Here is a 27477-nt window from a genome sequence, read left to right as displayed (position 1 = left end):
ATTTCACCGGAAGTTGTTTTTTGGTTACTACATGATGCTATATGTGTTATTTCATGGTTTTGATGTCTTCACTATTATTCTACAATGTAGAAAATAGTAAAAATAAAGAAAAACCTTTGAATAAATAGTTGTGTCCAATCTTTTGACTGGTACTGTATATTTAAGCAATAATGCACGAGGGGGTGTGGTATATGCCAAATATACCACGGCTAAGGGCTGTTCTTATGCATGACGCAATGTGGAGTGCAGCATCAGATGACCTGGCCTCCACAATCCCCGACCTCAACCCAATTGAGATGGTCTGGGATAAGTTGGAACGCAGAGTTAAGGAAAAGCAGCCAACAAGGGCTCAGCATATGTGGGAACTCCTTCAAGACTGTCTGAACAGCATGCTAACCTGTCCACTTCAGATGTCATAATCAATATGCCTACATTTTTTCTCAGAATGTGGAGGTACCAAGTCCTTATATAAATTTTATATTTACTGCACATTTATAAAACACATACTAGACAGCTAGTATAACAGTATTTGGCTAAAATGCTGCTAGCGGTAGATGGAACCGCAATGCTGTGGGCCACAACCTGAGCATTCATTTTCCAGAATCAATGTTCATTAAAACTTGTTTTAGTAGTGTCTGCTCTGCGCACTATTTGAGTAGTTTAGACAAATAGTTCATAAATACTGTTGTTTTAGTAGTGTCTGCTCACTATTTGAGTAGCTGAGACAAACAGTTTATCACTAGAAAGGTTGTCCTCTCATCTATAACAGTAAAATAATGCCTCAATGCGTTTCAGTGCCCATGTGACCGATTCTGTTGGACCAAGCCTCAAATGCAAGTAGCGAGTTGAAAACGCTCGTCAGAGCAAGAAGTGATCTCTCAACTTTGTTGGCGTGAGTGGCAGGGGGAGGGACTTGGTGTGTGTGTGTGTGTAAACTGAGAGGAACAAAGCAAAGCGAGAGGTTTCACTCTCGCCAAAATCTGTCTAAAATAAGCCCAATGTGTTTCTATGGGCTTGCTTTGGAACTAAGCTTGTCGCCTGCATTCCCGCCTTTGGGATGACTCCCATTGTTAGGGCTGAGACATGAGCATCTCTTCATTATATTCAGATCTCTGGTGTAAATGGGAAGGTGCACACAGCACAGAAGGAGACGAGACCAAAAAGAGACAACATGAGATCAAGCGGACATAAACGCGGACATAAACGCTACAGCCTATTTGACAGTGCTGGCCTGGGGTAAGGGAGTGAGGTAGGGGGTGTCTGAGCACTGAGCAGGCTGTCTGTTGGTGTTTTGCTATGTGGCCAGAGAGAACAAGGGGGTGGGAGTGGTTTTAGCGTTTTATCTATTCAGGAGAGGGTCGGGCGGTAGTGGAAGTGATTTGGAAAGAATGCGAGGAAAGTTGGGAACCGAGGCAATCGTGGCCGTTAAACAGCAGGTCGTCCTAAAATGAAAGCGTCCCGCTAATGAGGGCGGATGCTAATTGAAGATTTTCACTACAGTAAACATGCGTTGCCATCCCCAAACACATCCTCCAGGCCCACGTCCATGCTGGGAAAAGCGGAGTGTGTTAACGTGTGTATGTGTCTGGATGTAAACAACAACACACAGTTAAACTGGGAGTGTGTGTTTTACTGGTATTTTGTTCAAGCATGTATTCACTGGGTGTCAGGCTGTCTTTACATGCTAGGGTAAAAGAGATGCCATTGAGTTCACGTTTAAGTGCGTGTCCGTCTCTCACCTGCTCCTCGGTGATGAGCCCCTGGTCAGAGTGTTTGCTGGAGGTCTGTAAGGGGAGGCTCTGACACACTTGACCCAGCACCATGGACACCTCCTTCATACTCCTCCAGCAGCACACCAACACCATCTGAGCGGTCACCCTGTAGCCAACACCACTACCACCTACAACACACACAGATGCGCACTGAAAATACACTGGACACCACAACACACGACCCAACCAAAAGCTTTCTGGAATGGGTTATGCCAAACAAATAGTATTTTCACTGTGTGTTGTATCCACTATTAGTGCATAACACCTGTCCCAGCAGGTGAGGGGTGGTGAAACACAGATGGCTGTAGTACCGGTTCTGTCCTGATGGGGTCAGTGTTTCACCCCTCATCTGCTGTGTCTGATAGAACACAAAAGACACAGCAGCAGCACAACATGTTGACATGATATATCCTAGTTCAGTGAGTGGAAATGTGTATTGCTGACCTGTGCTGTCATGCTGTGGTCTGTCTGTGGGGGCCGCAGGTCCGTTCTCCTGTCCAGACGGCTCGGTGTCCAGCTCTCTGGCGCTGGTGAAAAAGTCGTTGGTGTCGCGAGGCTGGATCTCCTGCAGGATCCTCTGCAGACCTGCGGACGTTTCTGAGAAGAGGTACACACACACACTTTTAACACACTCCTTTAAAACACACCATCTGCCTTGTGCAGGGTCAGGTGTTTTTCCATTACCAAAAACCAACTCTGGGCACTAGTTATGAGGCATCATCACTCGCTAATCTAGACCAGAGGTGCTGACCTGAGTCGGTATCCATGGGGATGAGGCCTTCGGGGGAGGAGCTCTGGACGACAGGTGACACTACGTCAGACATCCTATAGGACACTGTGATGAGCTCTGACACCACACTCCTCCACTGGCCTGTCAGAGTCAGACACCTGGGGACACACACACACACAAACAGGATAAACAAAACACACAGACTGACTAAGACAAATGTGTGTGTGTGTGTGCCCCCTCACCCGGTGTTGAGTTGCTGTAAGGCAGCAGTGATACAGTGGGCTCGGCCGTAGAGAGGGTAGGAGGCTGCCGCCAGCAGGAGAGACGACTCTGCCTTCACCACCTCGGCCTTCAGACACAGCAACAAGAACTGCACCACTGAAACAAACACACACAATCACACAACAGTATAGCATGGTAATGTCAATTACTGCAAGCACTGAGCAATATCTGTGAGATGAGGAATATGACAGCCGGTGCAGTTAGCGTTTGGCACAAAAATAACTTCAATGCAACCCCATACAACGTAAAGTGCTTTGAGTTTAAGAAAATAAACTAAATCAATATCAGCATTACCTGCCAGAGTGTTAGTCTCCAGGGTGAGGGCCTCAAAAGCCTGGGGCTGGGTTAGAGCAGGAGGCTGGAAGGAGAGGCCCTGCTCCTGGGCACAGAGCAACAGGGCCTGGGGCAGGGCAGGCTGGTGGAGGAACAGGTTGAAGAGGTGGGAAGCCGTGACACTGTCAAAAGGCTTGGTGCTGGTGCTGAGGTCCAGAGCTGCCTGGAGCAGAGACTGCATCCTGCCTGGCTCCTATGGGGGAGGGGGGGGGGATAATGGATAAAGCAGCCATCACTACACCACAACTTCAATCTGACACACACATTCAAGATCTCCAGTCGACCAACTCTTTGATTAAACCAGGATCTCTAAGTTTCAATCCAGACTTGAGTTTAGAGGTACAGGTTAATGTCCCACTACCCAGTTCACTGCAATGTGAAGGTCTATGTGTTGTGTGTACCTAAAGTGAGATATAGCATAGAGTACACGACTCTGCACGTAGAGTGACCAAGGGCAGGTCTACGGAACCATCGAAGCTCGTCTCACTGACCTGCAGCCCTACGGCAGATGGAGGGAGTTGCCGTAGCAACGCGGAGGCCAGCTGCTTGACCTCCAGGAAGTTGCTGGCGACGCAGTAAAGGACATTTTGCGCGTGTGCAGGGGTCACCACCTCTCCCAGAGCAAACACATCATCAGACCCTGAGAGAGACAGAGAGAGAGAGAGAGGTGTATGATTACAGTGATAAGAATGATAATGATGGAGAAGTAATTGATGATGTAAAGTGTGTGTGTACAGTACCAGTGTTGAAGGTGAAGAGGTGGGCCAGCTGGCACAGCAGGTGGAGGGCTGTCAGACAGGTGGAGAAGGAGGCCCCGGGGAGAAGCACACCGAACAGGCTCTCACACAGCCAGCACAGGAACTCCTGAGCACACATTCACACACGTTGTATACAGAGCATTGTAGGTTGAAACTCTCCCTCCCATCTCCCCAAACATTCCCATCGGTGTCTTCCCCACAGAATACATGGTACAGATCATTGAGCCCTATATAACTCAACATGATCATAGTGTACCTTGTACGTGTCCAGTATGTGTTGGTCTCTGTCCTTCTGTCCCTGGTCTCTCTCCTGGACCAGCCGCCGCTGCAATGACTGACCACTGTCCTTCACTCTGCACAGCAGCTACACACACACACAAATCAATAGATATCTACTTGTCAGTCTACACCTAGACTAAAAAGGATTTCAATAGGCAATTCATTGAAAGTGTTTTAGTCCAGGAGCATGCATAATCTCAATCTGGGTCTCTGCAATGCCCATTGATGTATAACACAATACTGGATTAAAAAGCTGTGTCTGACCTTTTTGAGCAGGCTGACAGTCAGCTGCCTGACTCCTGGTGATTGGCTGTTTAGACTGGAGGGCAGGAAGTGATGAAACAGCTCTATTTCCTGCGAGGTCAGAACCTCTGTGCGACGATGACTCTCGCACAATAACCCAAGAGCGTCCATTCGCACCTGAGAAGACAAAGAATGACGTTATTAACACACACATACATATATATATATACATATATATGTACACACACACACACACACACACACACACACACACATACATACATACATACATATATACAGTTGAAATCGGAAGTTTACATACACTTAGGTTGGAGTCATTAAAACTAGTTTTTTAACCATTCCACAAATTTCTTGTTAACAAACTATAGTTTGGCAAGTCGGTTAGAACATCTACTTTGTGCATGACAAGTTATTTTTCCAACAATTGTTTACAGACAGATTATTTCACTGTATCACAATTCCAGTGGGTCAGAAGTTTACATACACTAAGTTGACTGTGCCTTTAAACAGCTTGGAAAATTACAGAAAATTATGTCATGGCTTTAGAAGATTCTGATTGACTCAAATTATTTCAATTAGCCTATTGGAGGTGTAACTGTGGATGTATTTCAAGGTCTACCTTCAAACTCGGTGCCTCTTTGCTTGACATCATGGGAAAATCAAAAGAAATCAGCCAAGACCTCAGAAAAAAAATTGTAGACCTCCACAAGTCTGGTTCACCCTTGGGAGCAATTTCCAAACGCCTGAATGTACCACGTTCATCTGTACAAACAACAGTACGCAAGTATAAACACCATGGGACCACGCAGCCGTCACACCGCTCAGGAAGGAGACGCATTCTGTCTCCTAGAGATAAACGTATTTTGCTGCGAAAAGTGCAAATCAGTCCCAAAACAACAGCAAAGGACCTTGTTAAGATGCTGAAGGAAACGGGTACAAAAGTATCTATATCCACAGTAAAACGAGTCCTATATCAACATAACCTGAAAGGCCGCTCAGCAAGGAAGAAGCCACTGCTCCAAAACCGCCGTAAAAAAGCCAGACTACGGTTTGCAACTGCACATAGGGACAAAGATCATACTTTTTGGAGAAATGTCCTCTGGTCTGATGAAACAAAAATAGAACTGTTTGACCATCATTATGTTTGGAGGAAAAAGGGGAAGGCTTGCAAGCCGAAGAACACCATCCCAACCGTGAAGCACGGGGGTGGCAGCATCATGTTGTGGGGGTGCTTTGCTGCAGGAGGGACTGGTGCACTTCACAAAATAGATGGCATCATGAGGGAGGAAAATGATGTGGATATATTGAAGCAACATCTCAAGACATCAGTCAGGAAGTTAATGTTTGGTCGCAAATGGGTCTTCCAAATGGACAATGACCCCAAGCATACTTCCAAAGTTGTGGCAAAATGGCTTAAGGACAACAAAGTCAAGGTATTGGAGTGGCCATCACAAAGCCTTGACCTCAATCCTATAGAAAATTTGAAAAAGCGTGTGCGAGCAAGGAGGCCTACAAACCTGACTCAGTTACACCAGCTCTGTCAGGAGGAATGGGCCAAAATTCACCCAACTTATTGTGGGACGCTTGTGGAAGGCTACCCAAAACGTTTGACCCAAGCTAAACAATTTAAAGGCAATGCTACCAAATACTAATTGAACTTCTGACCCACTGGGAATGTGATGAAAGAAATAAAAGCTGAAATAAATAATTCTCCAATATTTTCTGACATTTCACATTCTTAAAATAAAGTGGTGATCCTAACTGACATAAAACAGGGCATTTTTACTAGGATTAAATGTCAGGAATTGTGAAAAACTGAGTTTAAATGTATTTGGCTAAGGTGTATGTAAACTTCCGACTTCAACTGTGTGTGTATACATACATACATACATGCATACAGCTCTCTCCTCACCTGGTCATGTTTGTGAACCAGAGCCTGACGAAGCAGAAAGAGGGGTACAAGTCCCCCCCATAGCCCCTCTGACTGGACCACCCCCTGGGCCCGTGCTGCACGCAGACACGTCATCAGAGCACCCAAAGCACCCCTACTGCCCGGAGGTCCTAAACATACACCATGATAAAAATTCTATCAATGTTTCAGAAAATATTGACATTTTGTATATATAGGGACGTGTATGCATGGGTCACATTAGTTTTCAGAAATGTGCATTTTCAAAACACAGACAAACTAAATAATCTTTGTTTTTAACTATTTCACCTGCATTTCATATTGACAGTCAACAGTGTTTTTTGGCTTAAATAGAGTAATAAGGGGTGTGCGTCTCCAGTTTTCCTTCACACAAAATAAATTAAGCGCAACACATTCAGCAGAAAATCGTTTTCATCAGACGACACAGCAGTGCAAAGCTATTTGGCTAGCAGCCACACAAATGTACTTACGATGAAAAAGCTAGTTTTTTTTGTTGTTGAAAAAACGATTAATGGCCTTCATAGTTCTAATGTTTATCATAGAAAGAATTTAGCCAGCTACATTTCCTAATGTTTCCGTTAAAGTTACCTGCATTTTAACTTGCTACCCGAGAATTGTAGCATAGAAAACTATCCTACACGTGATGAAACCTCCTTTGGCTGCCTTTCCTTCCAGTTCTCTGCTGCCAATCACTGGAACGAATTGTAAAAATCGCTGAAGTTGGAGACTTATATCTCCCTCACTAACTTTAAGCATCAGCATTCTGAGCAGCTAACCGATCGCTGCAGCTATACACAGCCCATCTGTAAATAGCCCATCCAATCTACCTACCTCATCCCCATATTGTTTTTATTAATTTTTCTGCTCTTTTGCACCCCAGTATTTCTACTTGCACATCATCATCTGCACATCTATCACTCCAGCGTTAATTTGCTAAATTGTAATTACCTGCTACTATGGCCTATTTATTTCCTTACCTCCTCACGCCATTTGCACACACTGTATATAGACTTAATTTTTTTCTCTCTCTACTGTATTATTGACTGTATGTTTGTTTATTCCATGTGTAACTCTGTGTTGTTTGTGTCGAACTGCTTTGCTTTATCTTGGCCAGGTCTCAGTTGTAAATGAGAACTTGTTCTCAACTAGTCTACCTGGATAAATAAAGGTGAAACAAAATAAATAAATAAAATAAGAAATATATTTCATCTCTGTGGAGAAGTGCAACTGAAGCACGAAATGAGTCCTTCTACATTTATGATTTGGAGTGAATTCTGACAGAAGCCGAACAGAATTTACAATAAGAAACATTTTATATTTGCGTTTATAAAAACACAGCAACATATATCTTTCCATTTCTGAGTGAAAAACACTGAATCCTGCGTTAACACGACCCCTGGGATGTGTGTGTGTACATGTATATCTACCTGCGCTGCAGGGTGGGGTGTCCTGTAGGGCCTGTACCATGTGGGCCAGACTGGAGGGGGAACAGCGCAGCAGCTTGGGAAGGAAATAGTCCAGGATATAGGTGGTCTGGTCCAGCCTGGCTCTACACAGCACCTGAAGCAATGGAGTCACCCAGGTCTGGTGCCACCTCTCCATGCCCGCCTCTGTGCCCCCTGTGCCACCTTCCTCAACCAGCTGGGCCTTATGACTGACAAACAGCCTCTCTAGCAGGTCGCTAGCGTAAGGTGCCAGGGTCTGGTCCCCCATCAAGCCCAGGAGACGTGAGGGCAGCTGGGGGTCCAGAGCCAACAGGTACCCTGCCCCTAGGAGCTCAACCAGGCAGGCCAGAGAGCCATACTTCCCTCTCTGGTGCCACTCCAGGCCCAGCAGGTTGTGGGTTAGCTGGGTAAAGTATGGGTCCCTGTAGGGGTCAGAAAAGGCTAGAGGGCTGCTGTGCTGGTGCAGGAGGAGGAGGTTCTTGAAGAGGGCGCGGGTCTGGTGGCGGACCCCATCCAAGGGGTGCTCCCAGTGGGTGTAGACGTGCTCCAGCAGGTGCCCCTGGAGCTCTGAGCCCCCGCGGAGGGAGTCGTGAAGCAGGCCTGGGGGAGACGACAGCCCACCCTGCAGGCTGTCCAAGGCGGCTCCGCTCCACAGGGTCAGCACGCGGGCTACCACCATGGCTGTGCTGGACTCCTTTACACTACAAACACATACGTGCACACACACACACACACAGAGAGAGAGACAGACAGAACAATAGTCAACCAAAATGACAACCATTTGGGTGTTAGCAATCGCACAAGTGTGTGTATGTTTGCATACGTGTGTGTCTGTGCGGCGTGTCTGCGTGCTAGCTCCTGAGTGCATGTGTGTGTGTGTGTGTGTGTGTGTCTAACCTGGTGTCCAGCGCCAGCAGTGTTTGGGGAACCAGCAGCAGCAGCTGTTCCCTCTGTGGCCCCTGGGTTGCTCCTCTCCAGTTTAGCATAGCCAGGGCCCCATGACACAGGTAGAGGGACACCCCCGCGGGGCGGCCACTGTCATACAGCACCGTACAGCTCTGTCTCAGCCACACGGGGGCGCACTCACCACTCTGCTCTGAACCTTGCAGGAGACCTGCCACCTGGACAGGCAGATGGACAGAGACAGAAAAACATACAGAAATAGACAGACAAAAAGTTCCATCATTCAACATCATGGCCATTACTAGTATAAATGAACAACCCAAAATAATTCATTCAGGGTACTTGTGAGTGTATCGGGTGTAGGGGTCACTCACCACCGCGGCCACTCTATCTCCACTCCCCATGACAGACCGGGTCAGCAGGACCACTGCCATGCCAGCCGTGCTCTGGACCGCCTGCAGGAAGTTCTCTGGTGGGGGGGGAAGAGAGAACAGACGAGAGAGAGGGGAGATAATGAGAGATATATGGAAAGAGTCGGATGCTCAGTGCCCAGACTTTATGAGCTGATGTTGAGTAACGAGGGGCGTATTCATTCAGACCAAGCCACAGCAAACAGTTGCAAAACGTTTTTCAACGGAAACAGTTTACTCCAAACTGACAACGTTTTGCAACGAAAACGAGAGTTTCTATTGGAAAAATGCAGGTAGGTCCCTCCTTGTTCCGTTCTGTTGGCTTCTGTTTGGTTCCTTGTAAATAAACCCCTAGTGTAACACGGTCCTCACCATCTGTGAGGATGTGTGTGTAGCAGTCCAGCAGGCCACTGAGGGTGAGCTGCAGGGTGCAGTGAGGATGAGCTGCCTGTAGGGCGGCGCTGATGAGCTCCTGGGACCTCTGCACCACCAGCATGGAGGCCTTGACCGCAGCCAGACACGAGTGCATGAGCTGGGCCTGGACCACATGGCGACCTGCTAGACCACTGTGGAGACAGCAGGGGGCGACAAGCACACATCAGTCAGAGGGCATGTGCTACATGTTTTTCAAACCTGATACTTGGGGGGGTGCAGGCTTTGGTTTAAGCCCAGCACTAACACAGCTAATTTAACTAATCAACGAATGAAGTCCTTTATTAGTTGAACCAGTGTTTTAGTACCGGTCTGGAAGAAAAGCCTGCCGTCCTGTGGGTCACGAGGACCAGGATTTAGCAGCATAGGCTGTCTTACCTGTTTAGTTGGAGGTATTCACTCAAGGCCTTATGGAGGAACGGTAACACTGGAGAGAAGAACAGAAGGAGAGGCATATTATCCAAAGACATCAACGAACTACGTTTCTGTGTTTGAGCTCACCGTCCTGAGCAGGCTTGATAAAAACCTAAAACAGATCAACAAACCACTCACCCTCTGCTAGCAGCCTGTGTATACACCTCTCACCTGAAAGGCAATAGAGCATTAAAACGTGTATCTTATTCAAATGATACCAAACACAAGAGACAGTCTAAACGAGGGGATTCCATACGTACCGAGAGGGAAGGCATCTAGACAAGCTGTGATAGAGTCTATTAGGTGTGAGTATGAGCTGTGGTCTGAGCCCACAGTGGACAAGCTGTCCGACAGGCACGCGGACAGACAGCTGACAGTCTGCTCCTGCAGCCAGTCCGGTACAGAGCTCAGGGCACTGCCGAGAGAGAACAAGTAGATTCAGTGTTGACGTTATTGTAGCGATTCTATACCTCGTTTGCTAGTCTACTTTAAAAAATACATTAAAAAGAGTAGAGCTGTGTTCACAATCCTTGGTCCTGGATGTGTGGGCTTTTGTTCCACTTCCAACCCGCCACAAACACACCTGTTCAACTCATTAAGGTGTTGATCAGCAGTTGAATCGGTTGTGGTCGTGCTGGGCTGGGACAAAAGCCTGCACACCCTGTAGCTCTCCTGAGACTGAGGGAGAGGAAGATGTGCTGAGGAGAGGAGCTGTACCTGGCGCTGGCCCTACGGAGGGGGTTCTTGGCCAGCAGGGAGGTGTAGATGAGGGCCATGGTGTGCAGACAGGCCTGGAGGAGAGGCCCACGGGAAGTTTCCTCCTCACTCAGCAGCTCCAACTGAGATCCTGCCTGGAAAGAGACACACTGACATGATTAGACCAGCCAGGATAACCTGGGAGGGGTGGCCAAACATGCAGAGATGGAAACACATGTGCAGGAGTTAATTGGATGACATTATTGTACGCCTAATGGTCTGTGTCATGTAGGATTTGTGGTTGACAGTCTCATCTCAATATTGGCGTCTTCTCTGTTGCAGTGCAGGTTGAGTTGACCTTCTTCTGAGCCAGTTCTCACATCTCTGCCTGTTTATGTCAACCCAACCCACAGACTACCAAAGGTGTGACTAGGCCTGTGACGATACTACTATTACAATATTTTTTTCATGGCAAAAATGAAAACAAAGCAGACCAATATACTTGGCCCATTAAAATGCAGCTGCGTGTAAAATAGTGTGCTATAGCTTGGAAAATAAAGAAATACCGCCCCAACAGATCCACAGATGACACAATCTTTCAGTTCATACAAGGTGATCAGTCATTAGGACCTAATCGATGGATTTCACATGACTGGTAATATAGATATGCATCTGTTGGTCACAGATACCTTTAAAAAAAAGGTAGGGGTGTGGATCAGAAAACCAGTCAGTATCTGGTGTGACCACCATTTGCCTCATGCAGCGTGACACATCTCCTTCTCATAGAGTTGATCATGCTGTTGATTGTGGCCTGTGGAATATTGTCCCACTCCTCTTCAATGGCTGTGTGAAGTTCCTAGATATTGGCGGGAACTGGAACATGCTGTCGTACATGTCGATCCAGAACATCCCAAACATGCTCAATGGGTGACATGAATGGTGAGTACGCAGGCCATAGAAGAACTGGGATATTTTCAGCTTCAAGGAATTCTGTACAGATCATTGCGACATGGGGCTGTGCATTATCATGCTGAAACATGAGGTGATGGCGGCGGATGAATGGCATGACAATGGGCCTCAGGATCTCGTCACTGTATCTCGGTGCATTCAAATTGCCATCGATAAAATGCAATTGTATTTGTTGTCTGTAGCTTATGCCTACCCATACCATAACCCCACCATCGGGAACTCAGTTCACAACATTGACATCAGCAAAGCGCTCGCCCACACGACGCAATACACGTGGTCTGCGGTTGTGAGGTCGGTTGGACATACTGCCAAATTCTGTAAAACAGCTTATGGTAGAAAAATGAACATTAAATTCTCTGGCAACAGCTCTGGTGGACATTCCTGCAGTCAGCATGTCAATTGCATGCTACCTCAAAACTTGAGACATCTCCGGCATTGTATTGTTTAACAAAACTGCAATTTTTAGTGGCCTTTAAAATTGTCCTCAGCACAAGGTGCACCTGTGTAATGATCATGCTGTTTAATCAGCTTCTTGATATGCAACATCTGTCAGGTAATGGATTATCTTGGCAATGGAGAAATGACAACATTTTAGAGAAATAAGCTTTTTGTGCGAATGGAACATTTCTAGGATATTTTATTTCAGCTCAGTTAACATCGCGCACACACACACACTTTACATGTTGCGTTTATATTTTTGTTCAGTATAGTTCGTGCCTAAAGAAAGTATTCACACCCCTTGACTTTTTGTTACAGCCTGAATGTAAAATCTATTAAATTGAGGCTTGTTTGTCACTGGCCTAAACATAATAGCCCATAATGTGGGAATTATCTTCTTAGAAATTCTTACAAATGAATAAAAAAGGAAAAGCTGAAATGTTGAGTCAATAAGTATTCAATGTACTTTACAAGTCATATAAGTTGCATAGACTCACTGTGTGCAATAGTGTTTAACATTATTTTTTTATGACTACCTCATCTCTGTACTCCACACATACAATTATCTGCGGATCGATCAACAACATTATAGTTACTCCACAATAGTAACCTAATTGACAGAGTGAAAAGAAGCCTGTACAGAATAAAAATATTCCAAAACTTGCATCCTGTTTGCAACAAGGCACTAAAGTAATACTATAAAAAAAAAGTGGCAAAGCAATTCACTTTTTGACCTGAATAAAAATGTCTTATGTTTGGGGAAAATCCAATACAGTACCACTCTCCATATTTTCAAGCAAAAGGTGATTACAAGTATTGACTCAGGGGGTTGAATTCTTTAGCCTTTTATTTTTCATAAATCTTCTACAAATTTTAGAATTTTTCTTCCACTTTGACATTACATTATTGTGTAGATTGTTGACAAAAGATGACAAATCCATTTTAATCCCACTTTCTTGCCTAGTCACTTTATACCTACCTAGATGTACAGTTCATTCGGAAAGTATTCAGACCACTTGACTTTTTCCACATTTTGTTTACGTTACAACCTTATCCTAAAATGGATTACATTTTTATTTCCCTCAATCTACACACAATACCACATAATGACAAAGCAAAACATTATTTTTTATTTTAGCTCATTTATAAAAAATATCACATTTACATAAGTATTCAGACACTTCAATCAGTACTTTGTTGAAGCACCTTTGGCAGCGATTACAGCCTTGAGTCTTATTGGATATGACACTACAAGCTTGGCACACCTGTATTCTTCTCTGCAGATCCTCTAAAGCTCTGTCAGGTTGGATGGGGAGTGATACTGCACAGCTTTTTTCAGGTCTATCTAGAGATGTTTGATCGGATTCAAATCCGGGCCACTCAAGGACATTCAGAGACTTGTCCCGAAGCCACTGCTGCATTGTCTTGGCTGTGTGCTTAGGGTCGTTGTCCTGTTGGAAGGTGAACCTTCGCCCTAGTCTCAGGTCCTGAGCGCTCTGGAGCAGGTTTTCATCAAGGACCTCTCTGTACTTTGCTCCATTCATCTTTCCTTCAATCCTGACTAGTCTTCCAGTCCCTGCAGCTGAAAAACATGCTTCACCGTAGGGATGTTGCCAGGTTTTCTCCAGACGTGATGCTTGGCATTCAGGCCAAAAAGTTCAATTTGGGTTTCATCAAATCAAATTATATTTGTCACATGTGCAGAATACAACAGGTGTAGACCTTACAGTGAAATGCTTACTTACAAGCCCTTCACCAAAAACGCAGTTAAGAAAAATAAGAGTTCTTCTTCTGCATTGTTAGAAAGGGCCCATAAGTTTACACCTGTTGTTTACGAAGCATGTGACAAATACAATTTGATTTAATAAATGTGACTGGATGATGATGTCTGTTTCCAACATTTGGGCTGTTTTCCTAAAGAAGTTAAATACGCTTTGTGTTTTGTTTCCTTGCCACGATCCTAACGAGCATCGGCATATTGGTATCGACCCAGCCCTAGGTGTGACCCAAATCTAAAATATCAAACACTATCAGTTAGTTGAGGTAATGAGAGGGAGAATGGACACCAACCTTCTTGACCAGTTGGATCTGCTGCATTGGGTCAGTCAACGCCAGACAGTCCTGCAAGGTCTGGGCAAGCTGTCTGATCCATTCATCTCCTCCATCCACAGAGAGAGACACTGAAAAACACACATACATACAGAGAATCACTTTACATACAGAGAAACACCACCACAGTTCCAATAATCAGTAGCTAACACCAATTCCATCCTCTCACCTATCAACTTATCAAGCCTGTCCTTGTCCAATACCACAGCCTCCACTTTCACCGTTTTCTTCTTTGTCACCATGACTCCCCTGACAGGACAACCAGGTGAAGAGTGAAACAGACAGCACAGTGCACACTCTGGATGTAGCTCTCCAGGGACAGGATTGGTGACCACTGCCATACATTGGAAATGCACCCAGACACTTTCTAGAGAGCGACTATCCTAGTGAATAATGCGGTGTTCATAACCAAGTGGGAAGTTGGTATTTACCTCATACAAATGGGAAAAATCCTCATTCACGCCCCTCCAACTGGTAATTATTAGTGGGAAACGTATCTATAATTCCCTGAGCCCCAACTTCTCCCATATGCTGACGTCAACTTCTAAGGGAATGATCTCAATAACACCATTTTTAATAAAAATATCTATTAATACGGTTTCTGAACACTATCATTTGTTTACAAACATGATAGCTGTACTTTTATTATGGTTGACCAGCTTGTTGACCATTAGACAATCGGCGTTTCTCAACCAAAACAAACAAAGCACGTGAATGCATCCAACTGGTAATTAACGCTTCACAACATGTAATTACCACCTTCCCACAAGGTTAAGAACACAGCACAACTAGGTAGCTAGCTAGCTAGGTCTTCTTAATTGCAAGACAAGTATAGCTATACTTTTCCGTAACATGTTATATTTGATAACTTTAAAAAACAATTGTCGTTAGATATCATGCATCGCTAGCTAAATTATGCTCAATGAAACATACATGTAAATTCACTTTACCCATGAGCTAGAGGGGTAACGTTAACGTTACACGTTAGCATGCAAAAAGAGAGGGAGCTACTAAAGCTAACGTAGCGTAAAATACCCACTCACCAGAATTTGAGTTTTTTCAGGTTCAGGGAAGGACTTTTTAATAAACATGCAAAATTGCAATTAACAACCTGATATCACCAAAAAATATTTTATGTGGCTTCTCTCAGCTGCTGCTAGCCACCATCATGCTACACGTGTATAACGTCAATTCCGGAGTTTCCATAACCCCGCCCTGAGGATTCACTTATTGGCCAATAATTTTGTTGGAACAAGGTTGACAGCGTTCATTGGTTGACAAATATGTCGATCATATTGGATACATTACTTGTTTAAATTTACATGGCCACGCTTTTACAACATTCGATTGGACGAAGTTGTTGGAAAACACGCCTTGGAGCCAGAGCCAACCCTCTTTCGACTTAGTGATGGAATGAAAACTTGGAAAGGAAGAAACTCTTCGAATCTATTTCGTAATTAGGATAATACGACATGAACAACAAGGGGAATATGGATGGAATAACTGATATGGAGTAACATCTCTCTCACCGTCTGTCTTTCGTCAACCATTTTCAGGGTAAGACAAGAATGTAGAAGAATATTGATGCTTTTTTCTCTTTATTGGAGAGATAGTGGGAGAGCTATCAATCTGAGTGTCATTTGCTCTCTAGCTATATCTGGCATTGTAGAACTGTACTGTAGGAATGAAGTTTTGATATATATTTATTTTAATGATCACAGTTTTGTGTATAGAGTAGCAAGCATAATGAGATAATTATACAGTGCCTTCAGAAAGTGTCCATAACTCTTGATTTATTACACATTTCATTCTTTTACAGCCTGGATTCTAATTGGTTAAAATAAAATAAAATCTCACCCATCCACAAACAATATCCCATAGTGACAAAGTGAAAACAACATGTTTTTAGAAATGTTTGCAAATGTATTGAATATGTAATTTATATAAGTATTCACACCCCTGAGTCAATACTTTGTAGAAGCACCTTTGGGGGTGATTACATCTGTAAGTCTTTTGGGTAACTCTGTAAGAGCTTTGCAACACCTGGATTGTACAATATTTGCCCATTATTCTTTAAAAAGCCATTTTCAAGTCTTGCCATAGATTTTCAAGCCAAAACTGTAATTAGGCCACTGAGGAACATTCAATGTCATGTTGGTAAGCAACTCCAGTGTAGATTTGTCCTTGTGTTTTAGGTTATTGTCCTGCTGAAAGGTGAATTAATCTCCCAGTGTCTGGTGGAAAGCAGACTGAACTAGGTTTTCCTCTAGGATTTTGCCTGTGCTTATAGCTGTATTCCGTTTATTTTTATCCCCAAAAACTCCCTAGTCCTTGCCGATGACAAGCATAACCATAACATGATGCTGCCACCACCATGCTTGAGAATATGAAGAGTGGTACTCAGTGATGTGTTGTTGGATTTGCCCCAAACATAACGCTTTGTATTCAGGACAAAAAGTTAATTTCTTTGCCACAATTGTTGTAGAATTACTTTAGTGCCTTGTTGCAAACAGGATGCATGTTTTGGAATATTTTTTATTATGTACAGGCTTCCTTCTTTTCACTCTGTCATTTAGGTTAGTATTCTGGAGTAACTACAATGTTGTTGATCCATCAGTTTTCTCATCACTACCATTAAACTCTGTAGCCGTTTTAAAATCCCAATTGGCCTCATGGTGAAATCCCTGAGCAGTTTCCTTTCTCTCCGGCAACTGAGTTAGGAAGGAAGCCTGTATTTTTGTAGTGACTGGGTGTATTGGTACGTTACACATAAGCTTAATTAATAACTTCATCATGCTCAAAGGAATATTCAGCATCTTTTTCTATTTTTACAAATCTACCAATCGGTGCCCTTGTTTGTGAGGCATTGAAAAACCTCCCTGGTCTTTGTGGTTGAATCTGTGCTTGAATTTCACTACTCAATTGGTAGTCGTTACAGATAATTGTATGTGGGCAGTACAGAGATGGAGTAGTCATTCAAAAATCATGTTAAACATTATTATTGAACACTGAATCCATGCAACTTATGTCATTTGTTAAGCACATTTTTATTCCTGAACTTATTTAGGCTTGCCATAACAAATGGGTTGAATACTTATTGACCTAAGACTTTTCAGCTTTACATTTTGTATTAATTTCAAAAATGTTCGACAAACAAAATTCCATCAGTGACAAAAAAAAATCCTATTTAATCAATTACAAATTCAGGCTGTAACACAACAAAATATGGAAAAAGTAAAGGGGTGTGAATACTTTCTGAAGGCAATGTATAGCACTATACATTGCACTAAAGCTGCCGAAATGTGTTTGTTTAAATACCCTAAATCAAAAGTGATTTGACATGATCGATGAATGTATGAGAGTAACTAATTCAGTAAAAAAAAATTAAACTGTTTTTAAATGGGTTTTGCTAGTGTTTTCTGACTTACTGTAGGATGCCCTATGGATTCAATATAATAATACACAATCCAATACAAAATGATTGTACACAATCATTAGATACTCATCATAGTCAACACAGTGTCATAGAGACTAATGTTATTTCAGTAAATAATATTACATGATACTTAAAATAAAAAAACGTTGCCGTACAGAGAACGTTCTTCAATGACATCTTGGATCAATGTAAGCACCAGATCTCTAACTGAAAACTACGAACAAGGCCTCAGTATGTGCACCGATGTCACTAATGGTGTACTACATCATCACTTGTCTTTCTCTGGGCTGCTCTGGCTTTCCTCACAGGAAGCGAGTGGAGATAGAGAGACAGCTCTCCTCCCTTTCCCTGGGGGCCGAGGGTCAACTGTCCTTTGATGTCCTCCGCTCCCCACATCACCTCATCACACACACACACATACACAGACACGCAATGTGGAATTGAATGAGGGAGTGAACGAGAGAAAACACGGGAGTGAAGGAGAGAGGGAAGGAGTAAAGGAGAGAGCGCCAGAGAGTGAAGGAGAGAGGGAAGGAGTAAAGGAGAGAGCAGCAGGGAGTGAAGGAGAGAGGGAAGGAGTAAAGGAGAGAGTGCCAGGGAGTGAAGGAGAGAGTGAAGGAGTAAAGGAGAGAGCACCAGGGAGTGAAGGAGAGAGGGAAGGAGTAAAGGAGAGAGCAGCAGGGAGTGAAGGAGTAAAGGAGAGAGTGCCAGGGAGTGAAGGAGAGAGGGAAGGAGTAAAGGAGAGAGTGCCAGGGAGTGAAGGAGAGAGGGAAGGAGTGAAGGAGAGAGCAGCGGGGAGGGAAGGAGTAAAGGAGAGAGCAGCAGGGAGTGAAGGAGAGATGGAAGGAGTAAGGGAGAGAGTGCCAGGGAGTGAAGGGAAGGAGTAAAGGAGAGAGCAGCAGGGAGTGAAGGAAGGAGTAAAGGAGAGAGCACCAGGGAGTGAAGGAGAGAGGGAAGGAGTGAAGGAGAGAGGGAAGGAGTAAAGGAGAGAGTGCCAGTGAGTGAAGGAGAGAGGGAAGGAGTGAAGGAGAGAGCAGCAGGGAGTGAAGGAGAGAGGGAAGGAGTAAAGGAGAGAGTGCCAGGGAGTGAAGGAGAGAGTGAAGGAGAGAGCAGCAGGGAGTGAAGGAGAGAAGGAAGGAGTAAAGGAGAGAGCACCAGGGAGTGAAGGAGAGAGAGAAGGAGTGAAGGAGAGAGGGAAGGAGTAAAGGAGAGAGCAGCAGGGAGTGAAGGAGAGAGGGAAGGAGTAAAGGAGAGAGCACCAGGGAGTGAAGGAGAGAGGGAAGGAGTGAAGGAGAGAGGGAAGGAGTAAAGGAGAGAGTGCCAGGGAGTGAAGGAGAGAGGGAAGGAGTAAAGGAGAAAGCAGCAGGGAGTGAAGGAGAGAGGGAAGTAGTAAAGGAGAGAGTGCCAGGGAGTGAAGGAGAGAGGGAAGGAGTGAAGGAGAGAGCAGCAGGGAGTGAAGGAGAGAGGGAAGGAGTAAAGGAGAGAGCACCAGTGAGTGAAGGAGAGAGGAAAGGAGTAAAGGAGAGAGGGAAGGAGTAAAGGAGAGAGCAGCAGGGAGTGAAGGAGAGAGGGAAGGAGTAAAGGAGAGAGCACCAGGGAGTGAAGGAGAGAGGGAAGGAGTGAAGGAGAGAGGGAAGGAGTAAAGGAGAGAGTGCCAGGGAGTGAAGGAGAGAGGGAAGGAGTAAAGGAGAAAGCAGCAGGGAGTGAAGGAGAGAGGGAAGGAGTAAAGGAGAGAGTGCCAGGGAGTGAAGGAGAGAGGGAAGGAGTGAAGGAGAGAGCAGCAGGGAGTGAAGGAGAGAGGGAGAGAGGGAAGGAGTAAAGGAGAGAGTGCCAGGGAGTGAAGGAGAGAGGGAAGGAGTAAAGGAGAAAGCAGCAGGGAGTGAAGGAGAGAGGGAAGGAGTAAAGGAGAGAGTGCCAGGGAGTGAAGGAGAGAGGGAAGGAGTGAAGGAGAGAGCAGCAGGGAGTGAAGGAGTAAAGGAGAGAGCACCAGTGAGTGAAGGAGAGAGGAAAGGAGTAAAGGAGAGAGTGCCAGGGAGTGAAGGAGAGAGGGAAGGAGTGAAGGAGAGAGCACCAGGGAGTGGAGAGGCAGAATCAGTGAGACGCGGTAAGAGTGATGGAGAGGAGGCAGACACATGGAAGACAGATTTGTGATGTGAGGACAGATATGGGAAGCAGATATGGGAAACGTCATAGCTCTTTGGGGAAATGGGCTTATCAGGCTCATCAGAAAGTATTACCAAGCAAGAGCCATGTGGAGGCCAAGGATTATTATGGATTGTTTTAAGAGGTGCAGGCCTATGAGAGAATAGGATTTAGGGTTTTCTGTAAGGGCTTTTAGGAGAATGAGTTTTTAGATGTTGGTAATACACACTAATTGTTCTTCTTTGATACAGAATAACAGAAATTGTATGTTATTCTTCTTTCACTGGCACATTACGTTGTTTTCTTTCAGACTGATACAGACCCAAAGTCCGCGTCTTAGTCATTGTTTACCACAACATACACCCAACAAAAACAGCCAGTGGAAATGAGTTAATTGCCTTCCACACATGTTTGTGCTCCCTTTGTGTGGAGCCCAAGGCTATAATGAGAGATTATTATAGTATAAAAGTTACTTAGTCTTTCTTACTCACTCTCTCTTTTTCTTTCTCTTTTTTCTTTCTTTCTTTCTCATTCTATCTCTCTGTCTCCCTCTCTTGCTCACTCACTCTCTCTCTCTCTTTCTCTCTCAATCCCTCTCTCTTGTCTATCCCACTAACATGAGTTTTTCATGATAAGGGTATTTCCATCGAAAAGGACCCATGAGCACCAACATGTGAAGTTCATAGAAGCATATCATATCGGGTGTCAAATTAAAGCTAAGAGTCAATGTTTTTGGAAAATGAAGGCGTAGATACATGTTTCAATCATTTCCCATCTTAAAAATTTGACGTAAGTAAAGGCTTTGATTTCTGGATAAATACTGTTGGTGGAATAGGTCTTAAAAGGTATCAGAAATACATCAAAACACAATAATGTTGACTTAAAGACCCCTGCCAACTATTATCAAAATGTATATTTTATTTTTGGAGAAATTGTTTATCTTCTGTAAGTTTAAAAAACATTGCCTTGTGCCTTGTAATTCCGTTACCAAAAACCGACAAATCTTTAAGATATTCTTTTGTTTCTCCCTCACGAGGAGGGAGGATAATGAAAGTTCACAGAAGTAACACATAGTGGTACACCTACCAATTAGTTAAAGTGATTTTACTGATATCAATTTTGTTTATGAATGATTAAAACTCGTAATTCCGTTACCAAATTGGTACCCAAAAAATCAGTAACGAAATTACTGCAAATTAATTGTCTACAATGGGAAATCCTAGTAGTCACATAGCACAGTTAGGTCACCTGCTACTGTCTTACATTCCACTGGCATACTGGTGTTATGTTAATCTCTGTTTTCTTTGTCTTTCTGTTGTCTAGTGGTCAAACCAAGAGTGTTACGGTTTGATTCTGGACAACCCCTCCCTCTCTCTGCCTGTCTCTCTCACTCTCCAGTGAATGTCACCTCTCCCAGCTCTTGTCATGCCTCTCTTTCCACTTACTGTAACCAGCATCCTCACCCACTGACTGACACTGGATGTCCATTGATGTTGAAAAGTATTGGCAATTAAACGTATGTTTCACAAGTTTGGATTAGGGCTGGGCGATATGGCCAAAATATCATATCATGTTTTTTTTCAAATTTTTGACGGTATTTGACAGTATTTGCTTTATGAGTAGTGCATGACCCTAGGGTCACACATATATTCTAAATTATTTCAATGGGTCTTTCTTCATTATGATTGTTTTATACTTTTCAATTCAACTTCAACCTCAAATTATTTCCTGCATTTCCATCAATTTCTGCATTTCCTGCACTCATTTGAGATAATTTCCACACTGCCACGATATGGGCAAAAATACTAGGCCTTATTTTTAACCAAATGTTGCAATTGCGATTTAGATCAAAACACTTGGGTGAACTTTTGGAATCATTGAAATAGAATGTTTATTCTAATTCTATAGTTAGAATATAAATAATAGTGGGCTCTTTGAAAACAGTGTTATTTGACATGACAACGAATGAAAATGCCATGGACGAGTTATTGTGACAGGTAGGAACCAAGTGATGTTCAGTGTTTCCTGGGGGACCCTATAATCTTTGGCTACATTAAATATATATACATGTAGGCAAAATGTTGATGCTTCGGCTATTCCTCTTTGATTTAGAAGATACGGTTGCACAAACAACATGCAGATTTAAGCATCCACCAGTATTTGTATCTGGCTGTATTAGATAGCGACATTTGCTCTGACTCAGTACTTTTATTAGCTAGTTAGTTAGCTAGCGATTAGCATTAGTGGCTAACAAGATTTAGCTTAACTTGAAAACTAGCTGTTTGCAGGTGTAAGAAACACAAACTAATATTGTAATTATAGAACGCTTGTGGATTGATATTAAGATCAAAGTAGAAACAACATCGTTGTCATCAACATTGTTGCATGTGCTGCACTGACCATGCAGACTGAACGAACGTGTCTCGTGGTCAAGCAACAACAAATGCTCTTTTGGGACTAGGTCTGTGGAAAGCGGCATGGAGAGAGAGAGAGAGCGGTGAGGGATGCCTCAAGTAGCGGAGTAAACTATACAAATGGCGTCTCACATTTAACAAACCAAACATTCAAATACCGTTATAGAAGGTAAAGTTAAAAATCCTAACCGGTCAGTGCATCAATACCGGTATATAGTCAAGTACGGTATACCGCCCAGCCCTAGTTTGGACAGTACAATACAGAACAGTGAGTAGAGCACAGTATAGTACACTACAGCACAATACTGTAAAGTGAGTACACAGTACTAAAAAGTGAGTAGAGTTTGCAAACACGCTGGATGATTCGGAATCCATTGAAGAGCTTGAACGATTCATTGATGAGAGATACTTACAAGCTCAAAGAAACATGACCATGGTTAGGAGGATGCAAGCATTGGTAAGGACAACAAACCCAATCAATAAACCAAAGCCAAGTTGGCTAAGCGGTATCAACGATGGAACCAAACCATCCCCAAGCAAGAGGGCGCGTGGGGAGAGGTTTACATTGTTGAAATCCATCAATGAAAGGCTTGCCAAACTTGATATCTTGGATATACAACGAGAGGACATCAATGCATTATCTGCCAGTCTACAATTCAGCCAATGTCAGATTGATGATCTAAGGAAAGGGAACAAGGAGCTGAAAGGTACTGTAGACTATTCATGGCAAGGTGGAGGTGGTGCAAAGGGAGAACAAACAACTTAAAGAAACCTTGCTTGATGTACAGTCGATCAATCAGGGATACTGGAGAATGACAACAGCAGAAGCTGTGAGGACACTGCCCGAGACTTTATGTCAAGTCAAATGAAACTGCCCACAGATGTCTTGCGTAATGTCACTTTCTCCAGAGTCCATAGAATGGGTAAGGAATCTGGGAATAGGCCACGGGCTATTATTGCATGTTTTGACCATTTTAAGCAAAAGGAAATGGCGAAGAGCAGGGGCAGAGAACTCAGAAACACAGATTTTGGAATGAATGATCACTTCCCCACGGAGATCAATGAAAGGAGAAAAAAAACTGTATCCCATCATGAAAGAGAAGCATTACCTGAACCAGCGAGTCTCCATGGCGATGGATCAACGGGCAACTGTATCAGGACTCTAGAGTAACTTCCTGGCTATTTTTAATGTTCAAATCTGAGTTTTGTGTTGTAGTGTATCATAACTTAAACTATAATGAATACATGCGCTATTGATCTCCACTACAATGAATACATGCTCTATTGATTTTCACTATAATGAATACATGCTCTATTGATCTCCATTATAATGAATACATGCTCTATTGATCTCCACTATAATGAATACATGCTCTATCGATCTCCACTATAATGAATACATGCTCTATTGATCTCCACTATAATGAATACATGCTCTATTGATCTTCACTATAATGAATACATGCTCTATTGATCTCCACTACAATGAATACATGCTCTATTGATCTTCACTATAATGAATACATGCTCTATTGATCTCCTCTATAATGAATACATGCTCTATTGATCTCCACTATAATGAATACATGCTCTATTGATCTCCACTACAATGAATACATGCTCTATCGATCTTCACTATAATGAATACATGCTCTATTGATCTCCACTATAATGAATACATGCTCTATCGACCTTCACTAGAATGAATACATGCTCTATCGATCTTCACTATAATGAATACATGCTCTATTGATCTCCTCTATAATGAATACATGCTCTATTGATCTCCACTATAATGAATACATGCTCTATTGATCTCCACTACAATGAATACATGCTCTATCGATCTCCACTATAATGAATACATGCTCTATTGATCTCCACTATAATGAATACATGCTCTATCGATCTCCACTATAATGAATACATGCTCTATCGATCTTCACTATAATGAATACATGCTCTATCGATCTCCACTATAATGAATACATGCTCTATTGATCTCCACTATAATGAATACATGCTCTATCGATCTCCACTACAATGAATACATGCTCTATTGATCTTCACTATAATGAATACATGCTCTATTGATCTTCACTATAATGAATACATGCTCTATTGATTTTCACTATAATGAATACATGCTCTATTGATCTTCACTACAATGAATACATGCTCTATTGATCTCCACTATAATGAATACATGCTCTATTGATTTTCACTATAATGAATACATGCTCTATCGATCTCCACTACAATGAATACATGCTCTATTGATCTCCACTAATGAATACATGCTCTATTGGTCTTCACTATAATGAATACATGCTCTATCGATCTTCACTATAATGAATACATGCTCTATTGATCTCCACTATAATGAATACATGCTCTATTGATCTCCACTATAATGAATACATGCTCTATTGATCTCCACTAATGAATACATGCTCTATTGATCTTCACTATAATGAATACATGCTCTATTGATCTCCACTAATGAATACATGCTCTATTGATCTTCAATTTAATGAATACATGCTCTAGTGATCTCCACTATAATGAATACATGCTCTATTGATCTCCACTATAATGAATACATGCTCTATTGATCTTCACTATAATGAATACATGCTCTATTGATCTCCACTATAATGAATACATGCTCTATTGATCTCCACTATAATGAATACATGCTCTATTGATCTCCACTATAATGAATACATGCTCTATTGATCTTCACTATAATGAATACATGCTCTATTGATTTTCACTTGACAAGGAAAGGGTTGCATATAGCTCAGGTTAATGTATGTAGCCTTCCTAACAAAATACATGAGGTTTTAACTTGGTCAACAGAAATAATACTCATATTTTAGCTTTGACCGAAACGCATTTAGATGCATCTGTAAATGATGGGCAAATTAATACTGAAGGATATAGTCTACTTAGAAGGGACAGGAATAGGAATGGTGGAATCGTATACCTTTTAAGAGGAGGGATGACCTTAATGTATGTCAAATAGAGGCACTATGGGCTCAAGTACATCTGTCTCACCAGGCAGCCATATTGGTAGGATGTGTGTATAGACCTCCTAGCTCTAAGGTGTCCTATCTGGGTTTGACCAGGCCACAGATAGTAACAGATATGTATTTATCTTGGGTGATTTTAATATAAATTGGAAGGATCATAATAATTCAAATAAAACTAAATTGAGGAGATACGCCGAAGGCTGTGGGTTGAAACAAATGATAATGACACTACTAGATCACAAACTAAGTTAGGTCACCGTTCGTACACGTGCATTGATCTGATCTTCTGTAATATACCATTGCAATGCTTAAACGCCAGATCATTGCCAGTGGGCTGGACAGACCATAATATTGTGACCATAACCATGAACACCAAGGTTCCAAAGAAACCCCCAAGGATTGTGGTCAAGAGAAATTTTTAAACATTTAATCATGAGCTATTACAAAATGATTTGGCTGCTGTACCCTGGGAGCTGATTTATCTAGAGGAGGATTTAAATCATGCTACAGAATGTTTTATTGATATGCTCACTGAGGTAATGGACCATCATGCACCAGTAAGAAAGAGTACAGTTGGGGCTCGTTCATCTCTATGAATTGACGATCAACTGCATGGGTGAGGCATTTTGTCAAAGAAATCTGGCAAAAGTCTTAGCAGTCAAATCTAAACCAGAAATTGATTGACAGAATTGTAGAACACTGTAATCATGCAGTTAAATTAAATCATAAGAAAACTTTTTTTTTTACAAAATGCTTTTATTGATTGTCAAGGGTTTACTTGGCACATCTATTTCATCATGCCCATCTAGTGTGAAGGTTGACAGGGGGGTACAATAACAAAAACAGCTGATATTGCCAATCATTTTGCTGATTTTTCTTTTTACAAAGAAAATGTATTTACTGAGCGATAATGTAAACACCCATTCTTCTAAACAAGCTATTGTCCAATAGATTGATGATCATATTATGAGCCAGAAAAACTGCTCTTTTAGTCTACAAATGGTGTCAGTAGAGGAGGTGTTAAACCTATTGAAGGCATTACCCAATGGTAAATCTACAGGTTATGATCTTATGGACAATGATTTTACTTCGCTGTGCTGCTTCCCAGATTGCAGCTCCACTGAGATACATATTTAATTGGTCACTGGAAAAGGGGACATTTCCAAATGTATGGAAGCATGCTAAACTGTGTCCAATCCAGAAAGACAGCAAAGAACCCATTACTCCTGCCAATAGTCAACCAATTAGTCTACTCCCTTCACTCAGTAAGATATTGGAGGGTATCGTGAGTAGACAAATATGGGAGTACATGGAAAAGAATAGTCTGATCGCAGCCAATCAGCATGCTTATCGCAAAAAAACATTCTACTGCCACTGCATTGGTTGACATGACTGACCAGTGGCTCAATGCTATGGATAATGGTAGGTTTGTGGGTGTATTCTTTTTAGATTTTAGTGGAGCATTTGATTTCATGGATCATTTAAATCATTTTGAAAAAACGATTGCATTATGGGTTTAAGGAGGCAGCATTGAATTGGGTACAGTCATATCTAACTGAGAGGAAACAGTCAACCTATATCAATGGGTTGTTTTCTTCCCCTCGTGCTTTAGACTGTGGAATACTGCAGAGCAACTGCCTTGGGCCACTTCTTTATTTAATATATACAGTTGAAGTTGGAAGTTTACATACACCTTAGCCAAATACATTCAAACTCAGTTTTTCACAATTCCTAACATTTAATCCTAGTAAATATTCCCTGTCTTGGGTCAGTTAGGATCACCACTTTATTTTAAGAATGTGAAATGTCAGAATAATAGAAGAGAGAATGATTTATTACAGCTTTTATTTCTTTCATCACATTCCCAGTGGGTCAGAAGTTTACATACACTCAATTAGTATTTGGTAGCATTGCCTTTAAATTGTTTCACTTGGGTCAAACGTTTCGGGTAGCTTTCCACAAGCTTCCCACAATAAGTTGGGGACGAGTTTTAATGACTCCAACCTAAGTGTATGTAAACTTCCGACTTCAACTGTATATTTAAATGGTTCTAAAGTATTTTTTGAATGTATATATTGAAAGGTTTCTGGCTTTATTGCTCAGAATCTAAATGTTATTTTTCCTATTTCTCTTTTCTGTCTGGATAACACATTGGCATAACAAAGTTTGTACAGCTGAAGTGTGAAGTTTACATACACTTATGTTGGAGTCATTAAAACTCGTTTTTCAACCACTCCACAAATTTCTTGTTAACAGACTATAGTTTTGTCAAGTTCGGTTAGGACA

The 27477-nt window shown here is 42.5% G+C and overlaps 2 protein-coding genes across 3 annotated transcripts in view; one reads left to right on the top strand and one right to left on the bottom strand.

Moving 5' to 3' along the window:
• The window catches only part of LOC139562707 (tRNA (32-2'-O)-methyltransferase regulator THADA-like), a 98708-nt gene extending 83353 nt beyond the window's left edge, over positions 1-15355 (bottom strand). The window contains exons 1-21 of the mRNA XM_071380655.1: positions 15208-15355; positions 14334-14413; positions 14126-14235; positions 10670-10803; positions 10213-10367; positions 10091-10123; positions 9917-9965; positions 9479-9672; positions 9071-9165; positions 8691-8914; positions 7776-8494; positions 6331-6479; positions 4419-4574; positions 4132-4239; positions 3858-3981; positions 3609-3757; positions 3079-3310; positions 2745-2880; positions 2524-2660; positions 2217-2369; positions 1740-1900 (exon numbers count right to left, since the gene is read on the bottom strand). Coding sequence (XP_071236756.1) covers positions 1740-1900; positions 2217-2369; positions 2524-2660; positions 2745-2880; positions 3079-3310; positions 3609-3757; positions 3858-3981; positions 4132-4239; positions 4419-4574; positions 6331-6479; positions 7776-8494; positions 8691-8914; positions 9071-9165; positions 9479-9672; positions 9917-9965; positions 10091-10123; positions 10213-10367; positions 10670-10803; positions 14126-14235; positions 14334-14406 — 3291 coding nt within the window. The 5' untranslated portion in view covers positions 14407-14413; positions 15208-15355. The remainder of the gene's footprint in view (positions 1-1739; positions 1901-2216; positions 2370-2523; positions 2661-2744; positions 2881-3078; positions 3311-3608; positions 3758-3857; positions 3982-4131; positions 4240-4418; positions 4575-6330; positions 6480-7775; positions 8495-8690; positions 8915-9070; positions 9166-9478; positions 9673-9916; positions 9966-10090; positions 10124-10212; positions 10368-10669; positions 10804-14125; positions 14236-14333; positions 14414-15207) is intronic.
• Positions 15356-15585: 230 nt separating this feature from the next.
• The window catches only part of plekhh2 (pleckstrin homology domain containing, family H (with MyTH4 domain) member 2), a 71785-nt gene continuing 59893 nt past the window's right edge, over positions 15586-27477 (top strand). For both annotated transcript variants that reach the window (XM_071379976.1, XM_071379975.1), the window contains exon 1: positions 15586-15721. The gene's annotated coding sequence lies outside the window, so the exon portion shown is untranslated. The remainder of the gene's footprint in view (positions 15722-27477) is intronic.

This window comes from Salvelinus alpinus, chromosome 32 (genome assembly GCF_045679555.1).
Source record: "Salvelinus alpinus chromosome 32, SLU_Salpinus.1, whole genome shotgun sequence".
Taxonomy (NCBI): Eukaryota; Metazoa; Chordata; class Actinopteri; order Salmoniformes; family Salmonidae; genus Salvelinus; species Salvelinus alpinus.
This window is presented reverse-complemented; position numbering and strand designations above follow the sequence as displayed.